This window comes from Neoarius graeffei, chromosome 24 (genome assembly GCF_027579695.1).
Source record: "Neoarius graeffei isolate fNeoGra1 chromosome 24, fNeoGra1.pri, whole genome shotgun sequence".
Taxonomy (NCBI): domain Eukaryota; kingdom Metazoa; phylum Chordata; class Actinopteri; order Siluriformes; family Ariidae; genus Neoarius; species Neoarius graeffei.
This window is the reverse complement of record NC_083592.1, coordinates 8,925,328-8,951,713: the sequence shown is the minus strand read 5'-3', so window position 1 is coordinate 8,951,713 and position 26,386 is coordinate 8,925,328. Positions and strand designations below refer to the sequence as shown.

The window sequence follows — 26,386 nt, the reverse complement described above, 5'->3', positions numbered from 1 at the left end:
TCCATATCTGGCCACCAGAAGCGTCACTGAAGGAACTCCAATGTTCGAGATGACCCAGGATGGACTGCCAGTTGGGAAGAGTGACCCCACTGGAGAACCTGACCACGTACAGACCTGGGAACAAACAAGAGACCTACAGGAACATTATCAGGGCCAGGGTCTTTGCGCAGTGCTTGCTGAACTATAGATGTTATGCCCCAGCGGACTGGTGCAATGAGCCGAGAACTTGGGATGATTGTCTCAGGAGGGCTCTCTAGATTGCCTGGCTGGAATTGGCGTGAAAGTGCATCGGGTTTGAGATTCTTGGAGCCTGGTCTGTAGGAGATCGTGAAGTCGAATCTGTTGAAGAAGAGAGCCCATCTTGCCTGGCGAGGGTTCAGCCACTTAGCCTGCTGGATATATTGCAGATTCTTATGGTCAGTCCATACTAGGAAGGGATGATGAGCCCCCTCTAGCCACTGTCTCCACTCTTCCAATGCCAGCTTAACTGCAAGGAGTTCCCGGTTGCCAATGTCATAGTTCTCCTCTGACTGAGGCAATTTGCGAGAGAAGAAGGCACACGGGTGGACTTTGCCGTCAGAGGATCTCTGGGATAAGACTGCTCCAACCCCTACATTGGAGGCATCCACCTCCACAATGAATGGTCGAGTGGGGTCAGGATGACGGAGGATGGGAGCAGAGGTGAAGCGCTGCTTGAGAGCCCTGAATGCCTGGCTAGCCTCAGGAGTCCATGAGAAGGGGGAGTGGCATTTTCAAGTGAGTGCAGAGATGGGGGCAGCAATGGAGCTGAAGTTACGGATGAACCTCCGGTAGAAATTTGCAAAGCCCAAGAATCTCTGTCTCCTTGATTGTGTTGGGGACAGGCCAATCCTGTACTGCTTCCACCTTCTTAGGGTCCATGAGAATCCTCCCTTCAGAGATGACATAGCCGAGAAAGGACACCTTGGGAACATGAAATTCACATTTCTCAATTTTAACAAAAAGGTTGTTCTTGAGGAGGCGACTGAGAACCTGTCGGACCTGCTGGATGTGCTCGGAGGGGGTCTTAGAAAAAGTCAAAATATCATCTAAGTAAACAAAAACAAATCTGTTCAGCCTGTCACGAAGGCCATCATTAATAAGGGCCTGGAACACAGCAGGAGCGTTGGTGAGCCCAAAGGGCATGACCTGGTATTCATAGTGGCCAGTTGGGGTGTTAAATGCCATCTTCCACTCATCTCCACAAATTCGGACCAGATGGTAGGCGTTGCGAAGGTCCAATTTGGTAAAGATGGTGGCGTTTTGCAGGAGTTCGAAAACTGATGACATTAGTAGCAGGGGGTAACGGTTACAGATAGTAATCTTGTTGAGTCCTCTGTAATTGATGCAAGGCCTCAGGCCTCCATCCTTCTTGCCCACAAAGAAGAAGCCAGCTCCGGCTGGAGAAGAGGAGGGTCGAATGAAGCCTGAGGACAGTGACTCCTTGATATATTGTTCCATGGCTAGGCGTTCTGGCGCAGAAAGTGAGAAGATGCGACCCCTAGGTGGACAAGTGCCAGGCAGCAGGTCAATGGCACAATCATAGGGTCTGTGAGGTGGTAGGGCTGCTGCTTTTCCTTTGCAGAACACTTCTCTCAAGTCATGATACTCGGGAGGCACTCGGGAGGGGCTTGGGACAACTCAGGAAGCTTGAGAAACTCGGGACAGGTACTTGAGACAAGACAGCTGGCATGGCAAGTGGGGCCCCACTGGAGGATCGTGCGTGAGCCCCAGTCTAGATGAGGGTTGTGGCGAGTCAGCCAGGGGAATCCAAGGACTATGGGAAAATCTGGGGACTGGATTACATGGAATGACAGTTCCTCCTGGTGACTGTCAATCCGTACATGAACAGTAGAGGTCATTAGATCTACGAGACCCCCACCCAAAGGTTGTCCATCTAAGGCAGTCACTGACAGAGGGGGATCAAGGCTAGATGTGGGAATCCCAAGATGCTGTGCTAGAGAGAGGTCCATGAAATTGCCGGCAGCACCAGAGTCAATAAAGGCCTGGAGAGAGTGCAACTGGTGATCCCAGGAGAGCGTTACCGGAACGAAGAAGCCGCTGGACGGGAGATCAGGAGATGATGTCACCCCCGTCACAAATCTCCTGGGGCTGGATGGGGTTTGGCCTTTTCCCGGGAGTTCTGGGCAGGTGCTGCGAAAATGCCCAGGCTTTCCACAGTAAATGCAGCAACGCTCCTTCATTCGCCTATCACGTTCTGCCTGAGACAATCGAGTCCCCCCCCCGCTGCCTGGGCTCCGGTCCTCCATCAGAGGAGTCGACTGCTGGGCTGCTATGGACTGGAACTGCTCGGTAAACTGAGCTTTTCGGGGCCTTGTTTCGTTCCTGCAGCCGATTGTCCAACCGGATGACTCGAGAGATCAATGACTCGAGGTCTTCAGCCTCCTCCCACGAAGCTAGCCCATCCTTGATGCGGTCAGCCAATCTACTGTAGAGGGTAGCGAGCAAGGCCTGCTCCTCCCAGCCGCTTTCCGCTGCTAGGGTGCGGAACTGAATGGCATAGTCCGCTGCCGACTGACGGCCTTGGCGAAGCTGGAGAAGTTTGTTGGCTGCCGTGCGACCGCTGACTTCTGGGGAGAAGACCTTCAACATCTCCTTGGAGAAGGACAGGAAGGAAGCGCAAACAGGGCTGTTGCTTTCATAGAGGGCTGTGGCCCAGGCCAGGGCTCTTCCTGTCAAGAGTGTGATGACGTAGGCCACTCGGGAATGCTCGGTTGGGTAGGCAGCAGGCTGGAGGTCGAAGGACAGACGGCACTGGGTTAGAAAGCCCCTGCAACCTTTAGGGTCTCCACTGTACCTCTCTGGGGCAGGCAGGCGGGGCTCACGGCTGTGCACCGGAAGAGATGCTGTTGGCTCGTTGGAAGATGTGGCTGTAGAGGCTGGAGGAGCTGAAGAGGCTGAAGGGGCAGGTTGTGTAGGTTGACGAAGTTGGAGGGCCCGGTGGATCTTGGTCAGCGTGCCAGCTTGTCTTCCCATTTCAGCCTTCCACTGGGCTAAGACCTCTTCATGACGGCGCATGGTGTCCTCTCGGCTGGTGACGGCTGCTACCAGGTGCTGGAGGGTGAGTGCCGGGTCGTATGCAGGGGCAGTTGCAGGTAAGGGGTCAGGCACTGAATCGGGTTCAGGAAGTGGTATATCCTCTGCTCTATCCATTGCTGGCTGAGTTCTTCTGTCACGGTTTTGGTTGAGATGGGGGTTGGACATCTCAAACCACACGGCCACCCTCGGAAGGAGACAGAGAATCAGGACAGAGATGCAGAGAATTAGCGTTTTCAAAATGGAAGTCTTTACTGAGAGCACAAAATCAGGAATCCAAAAAAAATGGCAAAAACAGTACTTGGCACAAAAGTTCAAAGTTCCAAAATCATAGATAAACAGCAGTCTTAGGTACTCAAAACGATCAAGTCCCAGATTACAAAATCCAACAGGGAAAACAAAAAAAAGGATTCTAAGGCCCAATCCCAATTCTAATTTCTACCCCTACCCCTCCGCCTTCCCCTTGGCCCTTCCCCTTGAAACTGAGCTACAAGGGATAGGGCTTGAAATTCAACCCTTACGTATTGGGATAGCCCTTCAACGATCGCATACGTCATCGTGTACCTCCGTCAGCGTTTACGTTAGCAAAACGCGACCAAATGCGTCATTGGCTGCGACCAGCCGCTACAGTCAGAGCCAGAGATCTCTGCTGGCAGGGTGTGATTTGTTAACTAACACCACTGAATGGGATATCTTTGGCACTTCGTGCACCACATCCGACAGAATGAGGTGTCAGAACACTCATGTAAACAATAAAAGCGAGAATAACAGAACAAAACGTATGCAGTCAAGCAACCAAAAACAATACTCACTCCCAAAGCTTTTTAGCAGCAGCTTGGATTTCAGAAATCGCTGCTCATTCTCAGCTCGAAAGCGAATCAAGCGGCGTGTTTCCTCTGGATAACAACTTAAAACACGTAAATAATGGAGAAAATACATTTATGACAATCTTTCGCCGCGGGAACCGCCATCTTTCTGAAATCCGCATGAAATCTCGCTGAAATCCGCATGGCATTGTGGGAAATCACTCAAACCCCTTCGTTCGGAGTCAGCTCCTGGAAAATCTCCGTTTGGAGGGGTACAGAAGCCCTACCCCTTCCCCTCCCCCTCCGCGTTAACTGGGATTGGGATACCCCTACCCCTTCACGTGAACGCGCAAAATGGAGGGGAAGGGCCAAGGGGTTGGTCCAAGGGGTGAAATGGGATTCGGCCTAAGTGTTCCAAAAATAAGTGAGAGAACAAATCCAATGGAGATAGTCCAAGGCAAAACAATCCTCTTCTTAGAAAAACAGATGCAGAGGTCAAAAAGGCAGTTCAGAACAGAGGAGCAAACAGCTACAGAAAAAACAAGGACAAGAACTCACATGGTGGCTCACAGGAGAACTCAGCAGAGTGAAAAGGCAAACAGACTCACATATATAGGCTAACCAATGAGCTACTTGCCATCAAAGATCCGATTGACCAATAGCGTGAAGACAAGTGTAACAAGGGAAAAGAAAAAATAATGCAAAATAGTGACATCTAGTGGCCAGGTAGATGAACCGCAGGCTAAAATGTCCCCAGACCCTGACATTATTGTGCTGCCCTCGATATACAGTCCCTGACAAGAGTCTTGTCACTTACCCATTTTGTAGAAACAACAGCTTATAACCTGACTTTTAATTAATCCATTGGTTTTAGAAATGGCTCATATGAAAGCTAAAACCCTCCCAAATTATGTTTAATATACTAAAATAAATTTGCTTCACTGAAGAAAGATTGATCATTTAATGAATACAGAAAGGTCAGATTTTGGCAAGACAAAAGTTTTGTCGCCTACAGAGAGTTATGTGAAAATTGAACAAATAATTTACTTCAAATACAAAAATATGTTGCATAACATCAGTGAATTAAGTAGTGGTGCTGTGAGATCCGTATTTAATATCTTGTATGACTTCCATGAGCTTGAAGGACTGCATCCATGCGGTTCGACAATGATTCATACAATTTATTGATGAAGTCATCAGGAATAGCAAAGAAAGCAGTCTTACATGCCTCCCAGAGTTCATCAAGATTCTTTGGTTTTGTCTTCCATGCTTCCTCTTTCATTCTACCCCAGACATGCTCAATGATGTTCATGTCTGGTGACTGGGCTGGCCAGTCCTGGAGCACCTTGATCTTCTTTGCCTTGAGGAACTTTGATGTAGAGATGGAAGTATGTGATAGAGCACCATCCTGCTGCAAAATCTGACCCCTTTCATGGTTGGGAATTTAAGAGGTAGCTAATACTTCTTGATATTTTAGGCTATTGATATTACCTTCCACCCTGCAAATCTCTCAGACACCCCCATACTGGATGTAACCCCAGACCATGATTTTTCCGCCACCAAACTTAACTGTTTTCTGGGTGAATCTCGGATCCATGCGGGCTCCAGTAGGTCTGCAATATTTGTGGCGGCTGTGATGTAATTCAACCAAAGATTCATCTGAGAAATCCACCTTCTGCCACTTTTCCAGCGTCCATCCTTTTAGCAGGCTGTGGGCCTTGGCAAATGCCACATGTTTTCTTAATTGCCTTTTCTTTAGTGCTGGTTTCTGGGCACTGATTCAACCATGGAGGCCATTTCGAGACAGAATTCTACAAACTGTTCTGGTTGACATGGGGACTTGAGGTGACCAGGCCTGGTGGAGCTCTGCTGCAGTGGAAAAGGGGCTGGCCTTGGATTTTCAAGCCAACAAACGGTCCTCCCGAGCAGTTGTCTTGCAGGGTCTGCCGGACCTGGGCTTGTCAAAAACATCTCCAGTCTCTTCAAATCTTTTTCTTATTCTTTGTACTTGACGCTGAGACACAATGAAGGTGTCAGCCACCTCAGCAGTGGATCTGGTCTTCAGCCTCTTGATAATCAACGCTTTCGTCTCAGGGTGAATCTTAGGCATGTTGTCAGAGGCCAAGTTGCAGTTGATGTGAAGGTCTGGTGTGCTGGGGTTCTTTTTATACACACCCACTAATTGATTGATCAATTATTGATCACAGGTGAGGCTGTAATCTAGGATTGGGTGCATCATATAACAAGGCAACAAGACTTTTGTCTTTGCAAAAACTGACTCAGTGGGCTTTACCAAGCTGTTAACGTTAGAATGCTTTTCAGCAGTTTCGTTTGGCACCAAAACATTATTTCAAAAGCTGTTGGGATTGAAATTAGCCATTTCTTGTAAAAAAAAAAAGATTAGACATATATTTGAGGGGCACTTAAGGTCAACTTGTACCCAAGCGACAAGACTTTTGTCAGGGACTGTATATCTTGGCATTGAATTAACCACTTTCTTCTCTTCAAGACTCTGGAGACAGTTGTCAGTTGTCCACAGGTTTATTGAACCGAAAAAAGGGTGAAACTGAGAACATACAAAGACCATAATCAGACAGACTGCTGACTACAAACCTCCTTTACATATGCAGACATACTAGTGCATCTCAAAAAATTAGAATATTGTGAAAAAGTTCAATATTTTCCATCAGTTATTTAAGAAAGTGAAAGTTATATATTATAGACTCATTACACATAAACTAAAATGTTTCAAGCATTTTTCTATTTTAATTTTAATCAGTATGACATACAGTACAAAAACATAAAAAAAAGCCATCTCAAAATATTAGAATATTTCATTTCGAGTTTGAGTAAAACAGTATAAGCACAGTGTATCTCTCGGTCTAGTTCAGTACACACAACCACAATCATGGGGAAGACTGCTGACTTGACTGTTGTCCAGAAGATGATCACTGATGCCCTCCACAAGGAGGGTAAGCCACAAAAGGTCATTGCTGAAAAGGGTGGCTGGAAAAGGTGCACAAGCAACAGGGATGGCCGCAGTCTTGAGAGGATTGTCAAGAAAAGTTGATTCAAGAACTTGAGAGAGCTTCACAAGGAGTGGACTGAGGCTGGTCTCAGTGTATCAAGACCCATCATGAACAGACATCTTCAAGAAAGGGGATACAACTTTCGCATTCCTAATATCAAGCTACTCCTGAGCCAGAGACAATGTCAGAAGTGTCTTATCTGGGCTAAGGAGAGAAAGAAATGGACTGTTGCTCAGTGGTCCAAAGTCCTCTTTTCAGATGAAAGTATATTTTGCATTTAATTTGGAAATCACGGTTCGAGAGTCTGGAGGAAGAGTGGAGAGGCACAGAATCCAAGGTGTTTGAAGCCCAGTGTGAAGTTTCCACAGTCTGTGATGATTTGGGGTGCCATGTCATCTGCTGGTGTCGGTCCACTGTATTTTATCAAGTCCAAAGTCAACACAGCCATCTACCAGGCGATTTTAGAGCACTTCATGCTTCCATCTGCTGACGAGCTTTTTGGAGATGCTGATTTCCTTTTCCAGCAGGACTTAGCACCTACCCACAGTGCCAAAACTACTACCAAATGGTTTGCTGACCATGATATTACTGTGTTTGATTGGCCAGCCAACTTGCCTGACCTGAACCCCGTAGAGAATCTATGGGGTATTGTCAAGAGGAAGATGAGAAACACCCGACCCAAAAATACAGATATGCTGAAGGCCACTATCAAAGCAACCTGGGCTTCAATAACACCTCAGCAGTGCCACAGACTGATCACCTCCATGCCACACCGCATTGATACAGTAATTCATGGTAAAGGAGCCCCAACCAAGTACTGAGTGTATAAATGAATATACTTTTCAGAAGTTGGACATTTCTGTATTGTAAATCCTTTTTTTGATTGATCTTAGGGAATATTCTAATAATTTGAGATACTGGATTTCTGATTTTCATGAGCTATAAGCCATAATCATCAAAATTAAAACAAAAAAGGCTTTAAATATTTCACTTTACATGTAATGAATACAGAATATATTAAAGTTTACCTTTTTGAATTAAATTATGAAAAAAAGGAACTTTTTCATGGTATTCAAATTTTTTGAGATGCACTAGTATATATAAAAATAAAATTTACCAGCTGGGAGGTCCGTATCGTGAAATACCGTGACCGAGGTCTTGCAAGTACTGACCAAGGCCCTCTGGGCCGAGGTCAGTATTCAAGGCCGAGGTCATGGTATTTCACCATACGGACCGACCTTAAGCTGGTAAATAATATATATATATATATATATATATATATATATATATATATATATATATATATATTACCAGGTTCTAACAGAAAACGAGAGCAACCGAAAGGGAAAACTGAGCCGAGCCGCCATTTTGAATCCTCATTCACGACTGTAATGCTTCCTCCTCGGTATACAAGTGCACTTCCATGGCAGGAAAAAAAACAACTACATTTTGCCACCTATGTAGTCCCCTATTTATACAAATAGGAGTCATTCAGGATTCAGCCATGTTTTTGCTTGGCGTTAGCAAGTTAGAGGTTTTTAGCTTTCTCCTGAAATGTTTTATTAGTGTGCTTGCTCAAGCACACAGCAGCCAAAGGCAAGCACACTATTGTTCGTCTTAAGTTTACTTATTCTGCCTTATTCCGACACATGTTTTGGATCCACTACTCCCCCTAGGACGTTCGAGATAGAGACACCATTCCAACTCTGAGACGTCTGGCCCGAAGTGGTGTAGTGTGCTTGTATACAGCTTTTGGATCAACGTGCCCATTCTCTTGTTCTTGCCGTTTTTCTTTTGATTTTTTCCCATAGAGAATGAATAGGGCTCATGAATCGAATCGTCCTACTCGGACACGCTCCATCGCAGATGTACCAAACCTCATGTGATACTTCAGGCCAACTCTCCCGACACATACATGCGATCGGTTCTGACCCGCACTCATATTTTTCCTTTCTTTTTGCTCATCTTTTTTTCCTCCATAGGCTTGCATTGATTTTTGGCCCCACTGAAAATGAATGGTGTTTCAGGAGAAAAACTTTCACTCTCCATCAATTTTTTTAACCAAGTGACCAAACTTCAAGAAACTTCACTTGATACCTCAGGCCAAGTCCCCGCACAGATCCATCCCCTCATCTGAGACCTGCACTCGTCTTTTCCTTGGTTTTCACGCATCTCTTTTTACCTCCATAGGCTTCCATTGATTTTTGGCCCCATTCAAATGAATGGAGTTTTGCTCAGTAACACTTCACCACACATCCACCAAACTTCATATGGCACCTCAGGCCAAATCACCATCACACACATGATAGCGGTTCTGACCCGCACTCGGCTTTGTCTTGCCTTTCATCCGTCCAGTTTTTCTCCATTTTGCCACTAATCAATGGAAGCTTGACTGAGTCATTCCTCCCTTCCCCCATAGGTGATGATGCATTTGGCAAGGATCTGCTCATTTGAGACTTTGACAGCAAATCAACTTCAACTCAATGGCCACTTTATTAGGAATACTTACACGCACACACAGTAGCAATTAGCATATAAGCATTCACGTGTTACCATGCTAGCTGTTAGCATGTTACCCATTACGATATCATGCCTGCTGTTAGCTCGTGAGTTGTTAGCATGTTCACCATTAGTATGTTATCATGATAGCTGTTAACATGTTAGAATTAGCATGGTAGCATGCAGAGTTCACATGTTTGCTGTTAGCGAGTTCGCCTGAGCATGTTAGCATGCTAACTGTTAGCATGTTAGCTGTTAACATGTCACCCTCAGTGTGTTAGCATGCTAAAAGATAACACACTAGCCATTAGCATGTTAGCCTGTTAGCATGATAGGTGTCAGCATATTAGCCTTAAAGTGTTAGAATTTTAACAAATAGCATGTTAATCATAAGCATGTTAGAATGCTAGCTGTTAGCATGTATCTATTAGCATGTTATCTATTAGCATGTTAGCATTAACATGTTAACATGCTAGCTTTTAGCATGTTAGTATGCTGTTAGCATGTTAGTATGCTAACTGTTAGCATGCTAGTTTTTATCATGTTGGCATTAGCATGTTGGCATGAGCATGTTGGCATGCTAGCTTTTCTAGCATGCTAGCTGTTCTGCTACAGCTCAGCAAGCACACTCTGCATTTTCGCTGCGGAAAAGCAGTCTAGTTTTATTTTTTCTTCCTCAGGGTAGTAAAACTCGCTTTCGCTGTGAAGACTGTTATCACTATCCATGATGTAAAATTAATTATATTTTCCTGAGAAATGCTGGCAAAAATTTATAAGATTTTTGATAATCTTATAAATAAATCTTATTAAAAAAAGATAAATGTTGACAAAAAAAATTCTACTATGTTTGTTGTTGTGAACGAGCGAGTCACCAGAGGTCCGTAACTGGGATCTGTACCGTAGGATACGGACCCGCTCGCCAGCCAATCAGAGCACAGGATTTGATGGAAACCGCACCGCGAAAAAAATAAATATATGTTATTTACCTGCTGGGAGTTCCGTATCGTGAAATACCGTGACCGAGGTCTTGAAAGTACTGACCAAGGCCCTCTGGGCCGAGGTCAGTATTCAAGGCCGAGGTCACGGTATTTCACCATACGGACCGACCTTAAGCTGGTAAATAATATATTTTTTTTTCTTTACCAAAATCTAACAGAAAACGGGAGCGCCCGAAAGGGAAAACCGAGCCGAGATTTTGAATCCTCATTCATGGCTGTAATGCAAATGGCTTCCTCCTCGGTATACAAGTGCACTTCCATGGCAGGGAAAAAACTACATTTTGCCGCCTATGTAGTCCCCTATTTATACAAATAGGAGTCATTCAGGATTCAGCCATGTTTTTGTTCGGCGTTAGCAAGTTAGAGGTTTTTAGCTTTCTCCTGAAATGTTTTATTTTATTTCTTTTTCCTCAGGGTAGTAAAACTCGCTTTCGCTGTGAAGACTGTCATTATCGCTATCCATGCTGTAAAATTAATGCTATCCTCCTGAGAAATGCTGGCAAACATTAAGATTTTTGATAATCTTATAAATCTTATTAAAAAAAAAAGATAAATGCTGACAAAAAATGCTACTATGTTTGTTGTTGTTGTTGTGAACGAGCAAGTTGCCAGAAGTCCGTAACTGGGGTCTGTACCATAGGATATGGACCCGCTCGCCAGCCAATCAGAGCACAGGATTTGGACCGCGAAAAAAATGATCTTTATGGTATTTCTTTAATGTAGAAACATTTAATTTCATTATTTATGAAGGCATCTTTGCTCTACAGCATTTCATTGCATGTGCCTAAAACTTTTACATACGGTAGGACTGTATATCCAGTACATTTAAAGCATTTTAGGGCAGCCAGATCCTGAAGTTTAGAGAAGCACATACTTGCCAACCCTCCTGATTTCGGCGGGAGGCTCCCGATTTTAGCCTCCATCTCCCGCCTCCCAATCGTATTTGTTAAAAACTGAATAATCTCCTGGTTTTAAGAAATCCCTACCACCAAGTTAAAAATACTCCCGATTATGTCCAATCAGAATTGTATGAGAAACACTGCTGACGTCAACTGATTTTTAACCAGTCAATGAACAGAACGACAGTCACTTCCGTAACGTAGGATTCACCCAGGCTGTCCGACATTTTTTACAAGCAGTCATTCATCATGGCCACTAAACCCAATACCAAACGGCAAAAATATGAATGCAAATACCAGGTTGCATGGGAGAATGAATTTCCATGGATAAACAAATGTTCGACCAGCCAGTTACACATTTTAAGGTAAAGATCCCTTAAATCAGAATATAATGGACATTTGAGTGTGAAATTAAACTAGTCTTCCATACCATTTCAGAAACAAACTGTACAACTTCTAAAGTGTTTAGTGAAGTTTTGCATGACAGAGAATTTGTTTGGTGAGTGTATTTGAATAGTGTGGTTGTGTCTTAGTGCTAATTTGAATTTATGTTTGAAAGTTTTAAGTGAAAGTTTACAAGTGAATTATCTGGAAAGTGATGGATTTTGATAGAGTTTTGAGGTTTGAAGTGAAAGATTACTAGTGAGTGTATTTTGGTCGGACTAAAATTTTGCATTCAAGTGAATTTCTTTGTGGAATATATTTTGATAGTATTGTAGGATTTATAGTGCCGTTTTTACATTTTGTTTGAAAACTTTCAGTCAAAGTTTGCAAATGAGCAAATTCCTTTGCTGCATTCCGATAGGATTTCTAGTGCTTTTTAAAAATTCTGTTGGAAAGTGTTTAGTGAGAGAGATGCATTTTAGTCGTACTAAGACAGTGCAGTATTTATTTAATTGAGTTGTTACTATTTTGGTCAAATCTTATTAAAATTTAATTTAGATATAATATAGTTCTCTGTATTTTTACATGAGCTTACGGAAGGAAAACACATTTGATGCAATCCAATAATCCTTTCATTCACTGTGACTATTTGAAGAAATGATAAACATTCTTCTAAAGCATCACTTGTGTTATTTTCTGTGGGTCTCTGTATGGATACAATATTCAGGCATGAGATTTTTCAGCTCAAAATCTGATTGAAGACTTCCCTTTCATTGTTATATTAAAATTCATGACGAGTATTATTTCAGATTTTTCACTCTGAGCTCTCTCAGGCCTGATTCATGAATCCCATAACCTAGAGTAATTGATAGAACAATACCAACAATTCAAAAACTCTTTAACTGTATACATTTCAAATGGTTTGCAATTAATTGGGATCCACTGTTTTTATCGTTTCAACCGCGCATCATACCCTCGTCCAATTGAAAATGTCGTTCACGCACTTTTCTCCCCCATGAGAATTTTGAAAAGTTGGCCGGTATGGAAGCAGGTACTGATCCCCAGGCGCTGGGTCGATTCCCTGGGGCCCGGCAGCGGCCTTGAAAAGTACACCTCATTCCCAACTGCTCCCCCCAGGCCTTCCATGCGCGTGTGTGTGTTCACTGTACGTCTCTTGTGTAACATGTGTGATGACTCAGACAGTTTGCTTTGAAACCGTTGAAACCAGAAACAGTTGAAACAATTGAAAGCTTGTGTTAAAGCGCCACGAAACTTCAGTCTGTCCACCCAAGTGACGGCATCCTCAGAAGCAGTTACAACCACATTTCCAAGCTTTGGTGCTTTAGTTTTATGAAGGTTTCACTGATACAAATACAGACATCCCAACCTGCAGAAATACCTGGTATTTGCATTCATGACAACCTGATTTGCATTCACAACACCTGGTATTTGCATTCACGACACGGGGGAGGAGGAGTTTCTGCAGGTTGGGATGTCTGTAAACCAATCAGGATGCTCTTTGTCTAGCATGCGCTTCATGAACAGGCACACGCGCAGTCTCTCTCTCTCGCACTCTGTCATATGCGCGATGCAGACATTAATGTTTCGCGTGCACGCTCTTGCTCGCTTGCTCTAGATTCCGGGAGATATTCTCCAATTTGCGGGCATCAGGGAGGCACTATCAATATGCGGGAGACTCCCGGAACTTCCGGGAGACTTGGGATGTCTGCAAATAAAACAAACCAGCCTCCGAGATTCATGCAAACATTTTTTTAAAGGTGGTTAATAAGAAAAGGATCAGACTGAGCCACAAGATTACTGAACAAATACTTTTCTAAATAAAGATCTATAACCTCCCCGCCACACAAACATCTTTATTCTTCAACCACATAAGCAAAATATATTCTGTTTTTACATATAACACACACTGTTAGCGGGTGGGAGCGAGAATAACCATCAAACTCACCTGCGGAAACCTCACAGCAGCCCAACAGGACTAAAAGAGCCAAAGCGAGGTTCATTCTGCAAATCTTTCAACAACCAAAACCGCTTTTCACTAACCGAGGCGAACCCTGAGGAGTGCAGTGCAGTACAGAGAGCACGAGGCAGGAAAGGGCGCACAGGTGTGTGGCTAAAAAAAGTGGGCGGGCCTTAGTGTCTTCACGTGCACGTGGCCCAGGTTGCATCAGTCCCACAGTGACAGAGCGGAAACAGCATCGCCTGGAGCCATTTCACTGTGCTGAACAACTCTGAAGCAAAATGTGATCTACGGAACACCACAAACCTGCTGAAGCGGATAAATACAGAAGTGTATTGCTGCCACACTCAAAAAAAAAAAATTGGCTTAGTATCAAGTAATTACATGAAAACTTTGTTATAACAATATCTTATCACGTTTTTACAATATATTTATCATGTAATAACCTGATATTATTACATAATTTCATGATACAAAATTATCACGTTATTTCATGATATTTTCATGTAATAACGTGAAAACACCTTGTGAAGAAATAATGTGAAAGTATGGTTTAACGTCATAGAAAACACCAATACGATCGTGTGTTTTGATCTAAACGGAAAGCCTTAGGGTCAAGGTCACTACCTCACCAAAAATAGTAACTTAAATCACTACGCCATATAAAAATTTTGTTATAAATCTGCAATTTTGTTTTTTAAAACGAAAGTTGAAAGTTAGGTATAGAATATGTTTCTTACAGAATATGTTACGATGGTAGCTGGTCTTGTATGAATTTCTGAGCTATAAAATGAGTTGTGGTCTATTTTTTACCGTAGCGTGTTATTTGTGTGCGGGGAAGGACACACATTAACAATTTGCATGTGTAGAATGGAATTTTCCACTCCAACAGTTAGAAGTTGATCGCGCTTCCATTTGCGGTCTTTCTGTTACGCGGGTGATCTGTTCGGACGTTATCACTGAAAAGGGGAGTTTTGACAGATTTATTGTGTTTTAGTTTTGCGGTATAAGGCAATAGAATGTTTCTTTTTCAACTTTTTCATATTTCGTAGTGTTTGCGTATTTTTGGCCAATATTTTGCAACCATGGTCAATTTAGATCGAACTTTTGATAGAATCTACGGCCAGTCATTTTGCCCCGCCCCCGCTCTGTCCAGTGTGGTAGTGATGTCCCATTGCTCGCGCGCCGCAGCAGAGACCCGCGCGACCTTCAGCTGGTACAGTTGCCTTTTACCAACGCTGTTATTCTCATCTTTCCGGTGTGTTCTTGATTTTTCCATTGTGTCCTATTTCGCCATATCAAATACCCAAAATGTATCATCTCATCTCATTATCTCTAGCCGCTTTATCCTGTTCTATAGGGTCGCAGGCAAGCTGGAGCCTATCCCAGCTGACTACAGGTGAAAGGCGGGGTACACCCTGGACAAGTCGCCAGGTCATCACAGGGCTGACACATAGACACAGACAACCATTCACACTCACATTCACACCTACGCTCAATTTAGAGTCACCAGTTAACCTAACCTGCATGTCTTTGGACTGTGGGGGAAACCGGAGCACCCGGAGGAAACCCACGTGGACACGGGGAGAACATGCAAACTCCACAGAGAAAGGCCCTCGCCGGCCCCGGGGCTCGAACCCAGGACCTTCTTGCTGTGAGGCGACAGCACTAACCACTACACCACCGTGCCGCCCATGAATAATCATTTTATGTTTAAAAAAAATATGCATAGCTTGGCGAAAATATTTCAGTATACTACAGACTGTAAGACAGGATGCATGCTGAAATTCCTATGCTGTGAGAAGCCTAACACTGCATACTTTATTTCCAATTTTTAGTGAAAATATTTTTACATGTGATAGGGCCGTAGGGGAAGCTAAAGTTAAATAAACAGCTTACTCACTTCTGAAACTTCAGAAATACAACCCCGATTCCAAAAAAGTTGGGACAAAGTACAAATTGTAAATAAAAACGGAATGCAATGATGTGGAAGTTTCAAAATTCCATATTTTATTCAGAATAGAACATAGATGACATATCAAATGTTTAAACTGAGAAAATGTATCATTTAAAGAGAAAAATTAGGTGATTTTAAATTTCATGACAACACCACATCTCAAAAAAGTTGGGACAAGGCCATGTTTCCCACTGTGAGACATCCCCTTTTCTCTTTACAACAGTCTGTAAACGTCTGGGGACTGAGGAGACAAGTTGCTCAAGTTTAGAGAGAGGAATGTTAACCCATTCTTGTCTAATGTAGGATTCTAGTTGCTCAACTGTCTTAGGTCTTTTTTGTCGTATCTTCTGTTTTATGATGCGCCAAATGTTTTCTATGGGTGAAAGATCTGGACTGCAGGCTGGCCAGTTCAGTACCCGGACCCTTCTTCTACGCAGCCATGATGCTGTAATTGATGCAGTATGTGGTTTGGCATTGTCATATTGGAAAATGCAAGGTCTTCCCTGAAAGAGACGTCGTCTGGATGGGAGCATATGTTGCTCTAGAACCTGGATATACCTTTCAGCATTGATGGTGTCTTTCCAGATGTGTAAGCTGCCCATGCCACACACACTAATGCAACCCCATACCATCAGAGATGCAGGCTTCTGAACTGAGCGCTGATAACAACTTGGGTCGTCCTTCTCCTCTTTAGTCCGAATGACACGGCGTCCCTGATTTCCATAAAGAACTTCAAATTTTGATTCGTCTGATCACAGAACAGTTTTCCACTTTGCCACAGTCCATTTTAAATGAGCCTTGGCCCAGAGAAGACGTCTGCGCTTCTGGATCATGTTTAGATACGGCTTCTTCTTTGAACTATAGAGTTTTAGCTGGCAATGGCGGATGGCACGGTGAATTGTGTTCACAGATAATGTTCTCTGGAAACATTCCTGAGCCCATTTTGTGATTTCCAATACAGAAGCATGCCTGTATGTGATGCAGTGCCGTCTAAGGGCCCGAAGATCACGGGCACCCAGTATGGTTTTCCGGCCTTGACCCTTACGCACAGAGATTCTTCCAGATTCTCTGAATCTTTTGATGATATTATGCACTGTAGATGATGATATGTTCAAACTCTTTGCAATTTTACACTGTCGAACTCCTTTCTGATATTGCGCCACTATTTGTCGGTGCAGAATTAGGGGGATTGGTGATCCTCTTCCCATCTTTACTTCTGAGAGCCGCTGCCACTCCAAGATGCTCTTTTTATACCCAGTCATGTTAATGACCTATTGCCAATCGACCTAATGAGTTGCAATTTGGTCCTCCAGCTGTTCCTTTTTTGTACCTTTAACTTTTCCAGCCTCTTATTGCCCCTGTCCCAACTTTTTTGAGATGTGTTGCTGTCATGAAATTTCAAATGAGCCAATATTTGGCATGAAATTTCAAAATGTCTCACTTTCGACATTTGATATGTTGTCTATGTTCTATTGTGAATACAATATCAGTTTTTGAGATTTGTAAATTATTGCATTCCGTTTTTATTTACAATTTGTACTTTGTCCCAACTTTTTTGGAATCGGGGTTGTACTTCATCCACCTCAAAAACCTAATGCACTCACATCATAGCATAATACCAAATGTAAACTCACATCATAGCATAATAACAAACGTAAACTCACATCATAGCATAATAACAAATGCACTGCCCGAGTAAGTAATAGTATAAAACAGTGACAGCGACTCACGGTAGTTTGTGACAAAAAAAAGCATTTAATTAATCACATGTGGTTATACTTCCAAGGATAAAAAGATATCTTTACATTTACAAAAAGAACATTCAAAGCTGATTATCATGTCAAAGTCAATATATGTTAGCACAGAAGATTGAAATTTCATTTGACTAGGCTCCAATGTGCAGTTAAAATAAAACTAAACATACTGATATAAACATCTACAATTAAAACACACACAGACACACACATCATCTTGTCATCAAAGTCAGTACTTTGATTTCCTGTAAATCATAATGTGAGTGCTGGGCTGTGCTTGTGTAAGTCTTCATACCCCTTGTCTGTGGTAAGATGGCCGCCCACATGACGTCACAGAGTTGGGGATTCCCTGGTGGCGGCCATCTTGGAGGGCCAGCTTACCGTACGGGTCACTGAGCACACATTGTAGCGCGCGAGTTACATTCATTTATATATTACTTACATTTATAGTTACATTACTACTATTTAAAGCTAGCAATGGTGCACACTTGTATTCACGGCTGTCGTAATAGGTCAGATGATGAAGTCAAGCGGAGCTTTTATGGAATTCTGCAGGAGAAAAGTAGCGTAACATAGCCTGGGAAATCCCATGCTGCTTTGCACAATCGTTCCGATCTGAAAAGACAGCATGGAAACTATGGTCTAAAGGCTCGCCTGAGTTAGGGAGCCAATCAGAGAGTGGGGAGGGGTGGAAAGACGGTGATGCGTACTACTCGACAAACGGAAGCTTGTAGTTTATTTGGGATTGTTTACGGATCACATTTAACATGGCGGCGAGCGATACAAACCAAACTTTCGATCAAGCTTTAGACGCTGTTCTGAATAGTTTAGAGCGAAAGTTTGTTTTAAAAAAAGAACAGCGTTTGTTTTGCCTTCTCTTTCCTTCTCTTCTTCTCCTCTTCGTCGCTCTAACTACGTCACCGGGTACAACTGCCATGATTGGCCATGGGCTACGTATACGCCAAATGATAGACATTCGCAACGTCCAATAAACGGCCATTGACAATCGTAAACCACACCTCCCCTACGAGAAATTCAATGGAGCACTTGCATGTGACGTCACAGCCGATCCAGATTGTGACAGGCGCCATCTTGTCGGTCAAACGCCATATTTCCGCCTTCTACTTCTACCTTTTCTTCTGGAAAACCCTGCTATATACAATTCTACTGCAACGGCTGCAGCTACAAGCTCTCCCTACCTGTGCACGTTTTTTATGTTTTTTGTGTGTATTTTTGCGTGTTGTTCGTCTGTACCGGACTTCAATATCCACTACAACCGTATGGACTTACTGGACATTGGTTTCCAGCAGAAAATGACTGTTTGTAGCGATTTCCATCACATGCACAACATTCCAGACGAGATAGCGAGACCAGCGGGGTCTCTGTGGATTGTTATCGGAAGCAAAGCGAAGGAGGCGGCGTCGGGAGCGGAAGCAAAAGCGAGGCTGCAGGCAGAGCCGGCCTGTTGACTAAGCTCAGAAAACAGCCACTCAAATCTCCACTGCTAAGCCTCTACCTCTCCAATGCCAGATCCATGGTAAACAAGACGGACGATTTGGAATTACAGCTGGAATTACCTTATTCTATTCTATAATCGGCTGGTCAGTGCTATACTAGATACTGATATAAATAGTGTTAGTACTCAATACTTAAGTGACTTACCCATCCAATGAGGATAGTTATTTTCTTGTTTACAAGATGCCACATCTGAGTCGCTGACAAATCCTGAATTTCTGTAAAGATAACTGTCCAGAGATTTATAAGCACGCAGTGCTTCACCACTGAACAGCGAGGGAAAGTTAATGAGGTAATTATACACGTCTGGGTATTCCACTGGCAGTTCAATATCCACTGACATGGTCGTGAAAACTCTGTCTGGTAAGCGATAAGGGTCACTAATCTGTAGATAGTTTATTTTAGACATATATCTAGTTATCTGTTCATTAGAAAAATGAGCCGTGTAGTCCGTCGGTTGAAATTGATCCATTCTGTACACGAGTGCAGCAGTATTCAGCTGTGTTTTTTACCGACAAGATGGCGGCTGTGTACTTTCCGGTCACGTGACTGCAAGATCTCTATAGGCGGATTCCAGACCATATTTCACTTGTGATATGGTCTGGTGTTAACCAGGCTAGTGGGCCGGCGGAGAAAAAACAAAACAAAAAACCAGGTGCGCTGGCCTTTAATATGATAAGCGATGTTAACAGTTTCTCTAGTGTCTGGATAATCAGCATTGGCTTACATGGGCGTCAGTCGTGGGGCTGTTGGCCAATCACAGCCGAGCCGAGGGTTTCGGTCCGGTCCCCTTCTCCCTCTTCATCTGCCAATCAATTAATCAGCCGTGCAAAAATGGAGAAGAAACGCAAGGGAGGAGCACAAAAATTAAGAGAAAAGAAAAGGCACGCACTACAAGCAGATGCGGCCAAGTGTCAGAAACTGACAAATATATTTTCTGCTGCTGCATCACCTGCAACATTATTTAGCTAGCTTGCTAACTTTTAGCACAACGCATTTAGGCTAGTTTGGCTGTAAAAACGTCATTATTGTGTATGGACTACACTAGTACTGCTAGGCCTGGTATACTAACAACATTTTTTTAACCATCTTAGCCCTATTATCAAAAAAAAATTATATATTTTACTGATAGTTTGGTTTAGTAGTTTACTAAAGCAATACTAACAGTACTAATCTCTTATTTAGACTGAAGATGATCCAGCTACTGCTAGAGGAAGCCAAGCCCAGGAAGTCAGTGCTCTCTCTTCAAAAGTTGATTTTTTACAAGGCCAAAACCAGAGGACTTAGATTATTTCTTGAGTCATCATCCCCAGCAGAAGGCACAGAAGGCTATAATGCAGAGAGCTTTTTCTTGCAAAGATGGCACAAATAGGAACTGGCTTTCATACAGTGAAGACAGACGAGCACTCTTCTGCTTCCTTTGTATGGCATTTGCTAAGGCTACAGATAGCAGTTTGTTCATCACTGGCATGACAGACCAGAAACACATACATCAGAGAGTGGAAGAACATGAGAGGAGCAATCTACACAGAGGTTGTGCAGAAGCATATTTCCTTAGGTCCTCAAAACGCAATGTTGAAAACCTTCTCATGAGACATCAGATATCTCTTTGTAAAGTGCAGGTGCGCAAGAGGTGTTGGAGCGCATCATAGATGTGGTGAAGCTCATTGGAAAAAGAAGTTTGAGCTACAGAGGGTCACAGTCAGAGACAGCATGCATGCTTGATGATGATACAGTGGATCATGGTAACTTCTTGGAAATTGTGTTGCTTTCAAAATATGATGTTTGCCTCAAGGAACACCTCACTCTTCACATAGAAAAGAGTAAGAAAATACACTACTCTGGATCTAGACGTGGTAGAGGTTCTCTAGTTACTTTCCTGTCCAAAACTACCATCAACAACATCATTACAACTATCCAACACATAATGAAGGCCACCATCGCAAAACAAATCCAGGAATCTGGTATGTTCTCTGTCCAGATTGATACCACACATGACATCATAGCCCAAGATCAGTGCTCTGTCGTCATAAGATATGTAACAGACATTGTTCATGAGAGACTTGTTGCTCTAATTAAATGTGAGGCATCCACTGGGCAGGATTTGTCAAAGTTGTGAGTGAGGTGCTGGCAAACATGAACCTGGATATGAAGCAGTGCATTGGAAACTCAACGGATGGGGCCGCCAACATGCAGGGCCAATATAAAGGCTTCTCCGCACTTCTCTCAGAAAAGTCCCCTCATCAAATCCATGTGTGGTGTTATTCACACATCCTCAACCTTGTTTTAGTAGACACAACACAGTCTGTCTTAGAAAGTGGCTCTCTTTTTTTCGCTCATCCATAACATTGCTGTTTTTGTCAGAGAGTCCTACCAGAGGATGTCCATGTGGGAGAAGGAGAGGAAGGACCCTAAACACAGACGTCTTGCTCCAATTGGAGAGACATGCTGGTGGGCAAAAGACAGTGCTTTGACCAAGGTATTTGGAGCTTTTGGAAAGCCAGATGGAGCCCTGTATGTTGATGTCCTTCACACTCTTTCAGCCATCCAAGATGAACAGAACATTAACACCACTACTAGGCTGCAAGGCTGCTGAAGTATGAAACGGTACTCACAGCTCAGCTCTTCCTCCTTTTGTTAAAGGCTTACCGTGACATCACACTGCCAAATACGCCTATCATTATTATTCGAAATTATGCTACATTTGACACTTATTAACAAATTCTCTTCATGAATGTGTTTATAAGTACATAATCTTTCTACAAACTTAAATGCATGAATGAAGTTTTCCTTTAAATATGTTTTAATCTTAATCTAGTCCATTTAATAAAGTGCCAAAATTTAAACTTTATAACATGCAGTCGTCTTACTTTTCTTTTCAGTGTATCTTAGTTATACATGTATTACGGTAATTGCATCAGAAACATTCTAAATCATTAGTTATAGTAAAACAGCAACTTATTTTAAGGTGGCAGGTCTTAGGTTCGGATCCCTTTTGATCAACAGGAGGTCATGATGATCGATTCTCTTCATTGGATTGCATAAGATGGAGCAAACCGCTGTTCATATTTTCATGCACATTTTTGTTACAACAGTACTTGATCATAGATAATTAAGGGATTGCTGTAGATTTTCACAGCAATCATAGATCTGTGAAATAATTTCTATTTTATTGGAATATATTGCTTCTGAACTTCAGCATAATAATTGGTGAATTATGGTATCAGTCAGTCTGTTTTACTATATTTTTGAACTTTTGCCTCAGTATATCAAGTATTGATTACTTTTGATTCATAGATATTATGCATATGTTGTGAATTCGGAAACAAATGCCATAAAGATTGCTGGGTTTCAAATAGTTTGTGGGGTTTTTTTTCCCTCTCAAATTTTTCTTCGGACTTAAGCCCCATGGCCGGCTAGGGGCTTTCTGTGTGGAGTTTGCATGTTCTCCCCGTGTCTGCGTGGGTTTCCTCCGGGTGCTCCGGTTTCCCCCACAGTCCAAAGACATGCAGGTTAGGTTAACTGGTGACTCTAAATTGACCGTAGGTGTGAATGTGAGTGTGAATGGTTGTCTGTGTCTATGTGTCAGCCCTGTGATGACCTGGCGACTTGTCCAGGGTGTACCCCGCCTTTCGCCCGTAGTCAGCTGGGATAGGCTCCAGCTTGCCTGCGACCCTGTAGAAGGATAAAGCGGCTAGAGATAATGAGATGAGATGAGACACGCTGCCTAGTGGCCGGTGTTAGGAATACACGCCGCCGAGTGTTAGTCATACACGCCACCTAGTGGCCTGTGTTAGTAATTACCAGTCATACACGCCACCTAGTGGCCAGTGTTAGTAATTACCAGTCATACACGCCACCTAGTGGCCAGTGTTAGTAATTACCAGTCATACACGCCACCTAGTGGCCAGTGTTAGTAATTACCAGTCATGCACGCCACCTAGTGGCCAGTATTAGTAATTACCAGTCATGCACGCCACCTAGTGGCCAGCGTTAGTAATTACCAGTCATACACGCCGCCTACTGGCCGGTGTGAGCCGGGAAAGAAATAAAACAAGAGAGGCTGGCTCCGATCTAAGAAAATTCTACAAACCAGAAACAGATGGGAGCTCTGCTTTTAGTCAAGTCAACTTTATTGTCAAATATGCTATACATGCTCGACATACGGCACAGATGAAATTAGTCCTCTCTGACCCACGGTGCAAACAGGCAATGCAATAAATAAAAATAGAATAACTGAAATAAACAATGCAAACAGTATAAACACTCTAGATAGAACTAGACATAGACTAAATACACATTTTATATATATTACAGTATATAAATATATATTACAGTATATAAATATATATTACAGTATATAAATTGGAGCAAATAAACAGTCAAGGGCACTTGAGGTATAGCAGGTAAACATGAAATAAGCAGTATAAACAATAAACTAATAGCTGTTAAGGTGAGGTAGTGCGGAATAGTGCAAATGAGTGAGGTAAAGTGGGGCAGCACGGTGGTGTAGTGGTTAGCGCTGTCGCCTCACAGCACGAAGGTCCCTGGGTTCGAGCCCCGGGGCTGGCGAGGGCCTTTCTGTGTGGAGTTTGCATGTTCTCCCCGTGTCCGTGTGGGTTTCCTCTGGGTGCTCCGGTTTCCCCCACAGTCCAAAGACATGCAGGTTAGGTTAACTGGTGACTCTAAATTGACCGTAGGTGTGAATGTGAGTGTGAATGGTTGTCTGTGTCTATGTGTCAGCCCTGTGATGACCTGGCGACTTGTCCAGGGTGTACCCCGCCTTTCGCCCGTAGTCAGCTGGGATAGGCTCCAGCGACTAGAGATAATGAGATGAGATGAGTGAGGTAAAGTGAAATGTGCAGTCCCTGAGTTCAGTGTGTGAATGAACGTTGAGAGTATGTGTGTGTGCGTGCGTGCGTGTGTGTGTGTGTGTGTGTGTGTGTTGGGGGGGGAACTGTGAGGGTGACATGTCAGATGCTGAAGAGGGGGCAGGGGGGTGTGCGAGCAGAATCTGTGGCGGGGGGAGGAGGGGCAGAACACGGAGGGAGTTGAGCCTCCTGACTGCCTGGTGAAAGAAACTGTCCTTGAGCCTGCTGGTTTTGGCCCAGAGACTCCGCAGTCTCCTCCCCGACGGCAGCAGACTGAAGAGGCTGTGAGATGGGTGGGTGGGGTCACCTGCAATCCTGATGGCTTTGCGGGTGAGGTGGGAGTTATAGATATCCATTAGAGCAGGGAAAGAGACACCAATGATCCTCTCAGTTGCTCTCACGATGCACTGCAGAGTCTTGCAGCAAGACATGGTGCAGGCGCCGTACCACACGGTGATGCAGCTGGTCAGGATGTTCTTGATGGTGCCTCTGTAGAATGTGTGCATGATGGAGGCTGGGACCCTTGCTCTCCTCAGTTTGCGGAGGAAGTACAGATGCTGTTGGGTTTTTTTGGCCAGTGATGCGGTGTTGTTGCTCCAGGACAGGTCTTCAGAGATGTGCACACCCAGAAACTTGGTGCTGCTCACCCTCTCCACTGCAGCACCGTCAATAGATAGTGGAGCATGCTGGGTGTGCACTCTCCTGAAGTCCACAACAATCTCCTTCGTCTTCTCCACGTTCAGGCGGAGATTGTTGTCCTTGCACCACATGGCCAAGCGGCTCACCTCACTCCTATAGATTGTCTCATTGCCATTGTTGATGAGACCCACCACAGTCATGTCATCCGCAAACTTAATGAAGAGATTAGAGCTGGATGTTGGTGTGCAGTTGTGGGTCAGCAGAGTGAAGAGGAGGGGGCTCAGCACACATCCTTGGGGGGCCCCCATGTTCAACGTGATGGTGCTGGAGGAGTTGCTGCCGACCAGTACAGCCTGTGGTCTCCCCGTCAGGAAGTCCAGCAGCCAGTTGCACAGGGAGGTGTTGAGTCCCAGCTGGTCCAGTTTATGAATGAGCTGCTGAAGAATGATTTTGTTGAATGCTGAGCTAAAAGTCTATGAACAGCATTCTGACATATGAGTCTTTTGTCTCCAGGTGGGTGAGGGCTGAGTGGAGGGCAGTGGAGATGGCGTCATCAGTCAAACGTTTGGACTGATATGCAAACTGGAAAGGGTCCAGAGTGGGGGGGAGGGCAGACTTGATATGCCACATGACTAGCCACTCGAAGCACTTCATGAGGATGGGAGTGAGTGCGACAGGGTGGTAGTCTTTGAAGCAGGAGGGAGACGGCTTCTTCGGGACCGGGATGATGGTGGTGGCTTTGAGGCATGTGGGGACAACAGCCTGGCTCAATGAGATGTTGAAGATGTCTGTAAAGACATCTGTGAGCTCCTCAGCACAGTCCCTCAGGACATGACCAGGAATGTTATCAGGACCCAGGGCTTTCCGTGCATTTGTCATCCTGAGAGCTCTCCTCACGCTGTCTGGGGACAGCGTCAACACCTGGTCGCCGGGAGGTGGTGGGGTCTTCTGTGCCATTGTGCTGTTGTCTGCCTCAAAGCAAGCGAAGAAGTCGTTCAACTGATTCAGCAGAAACGTGGAGTTGTCACAGGTCTGTGGCGAGGGCTTGTAGTCTGTGATGGTCTGAATCTCCTGCCACAGGTTCCTGGTGTCTTTGCTGTCATTGAAATAGTCAGCAATGTACCTGGAATACGGCAGTGCTTATGGCAGTGCCTAAGTCTATATACTTACACTGACGTTCACAGAAAATGAAAGATAAAGAGCGAGAGAGTGTCCGCAAGATCAGGTATTTTGGCTTTTACCTGGCCTCCAAGGCGAATTAGAAAAGTCTGCCAATTGCCCCAATACCTCCATCCACTCACGCGTGCGCGCACAGAGGGAGAGAGAGAGAATTTGATCACTTAATTCGGGAACCATCCATTAACAAAGGGAGCCCTATAACCCTAGCTATAGATGTGACTGGATAAGAGTCCAACATGTCAAGCTAGTGTTGCTGTTAATCTTGGCAACTCTCCGCTCTCCATCCTCAACCCTTTCCTTCTCCATTGTCTTTCCTATCTGTCCAGCTCTGTGTTTATGACTGTTAGCTACAGCATTTGACTGCGAGACAGTGACATGCTTTACACGGTTTGGATCTCCTATGAGGTCGTTCATCGCCCTAAATTTACTTGACAACCAAGCACTTGTGTGCGTGTGTGTATGATGGTGTGTACAAGTTTGTCTAGCCAACCAGAAATAGGGGAAAACTCTTTCCAGAGTGTGCAAGTTTGTGTGAATGTGTTTGACACACTGTGTAGCATGACCACAGAGCTCATCCAATCGATGCCCATTTTCAGGGCATGACCTTTTTACTGCAGTGCAGACAAACTGTGAAAACCTTGAGGGCAATACTGGGAGCTGAGGCATTCTAATGGACAAAAAGATTTAGCTCCACTATTTTGTGTGTGACTTAAGAGGAAAATTCTTTGAGTTATTATATTTCTGACAAAATGCCATGAATGTGGGTTACTGTATTTTTAACACATTTGTAATGCAATGATATG

At 43.9% G+C, this 26,386-nt stretch overlaps 2 protein-coding genes across 2 annotated transcripts in view; both read right to left on the bottom strand.

Moving 5' to 3' along the window:
• LOC132872906 (BOLA class I histocompatibility antigen, alpha chain BL3-7-like) overlaps nucleotides 1-13,798 on the bottom strand; it is a 91,848-nt gene extending 78,050 nt beyond the window's left edge. The window contains exon 1 of the mRNA XM_060908024.1: nucleotides 13,657-13,798. Coding sequence (XP_060764007.1) covers nucleotides 13,657-13,711 — 55 coding nt within the window. The 5' untranslated portion in view covers nucleotides 13,712-13,798. The remainder of the gene's footprint in view (nucleotides 1-13,656) is intronic.
• Nucleotides 1-26,386, bottom strand: part of LOC132872888 (H-2 class I histocompatibility antigen, Q9 alpha chain-like) — a gene marked incomplete at its 3' end in the record, with an annotated part of 281,775 nt that overhangs the window by 161,794 nt on the left and 93,595 nt on the right. The gene's annotated exons all lie outside the window — the stretch shown is intronic.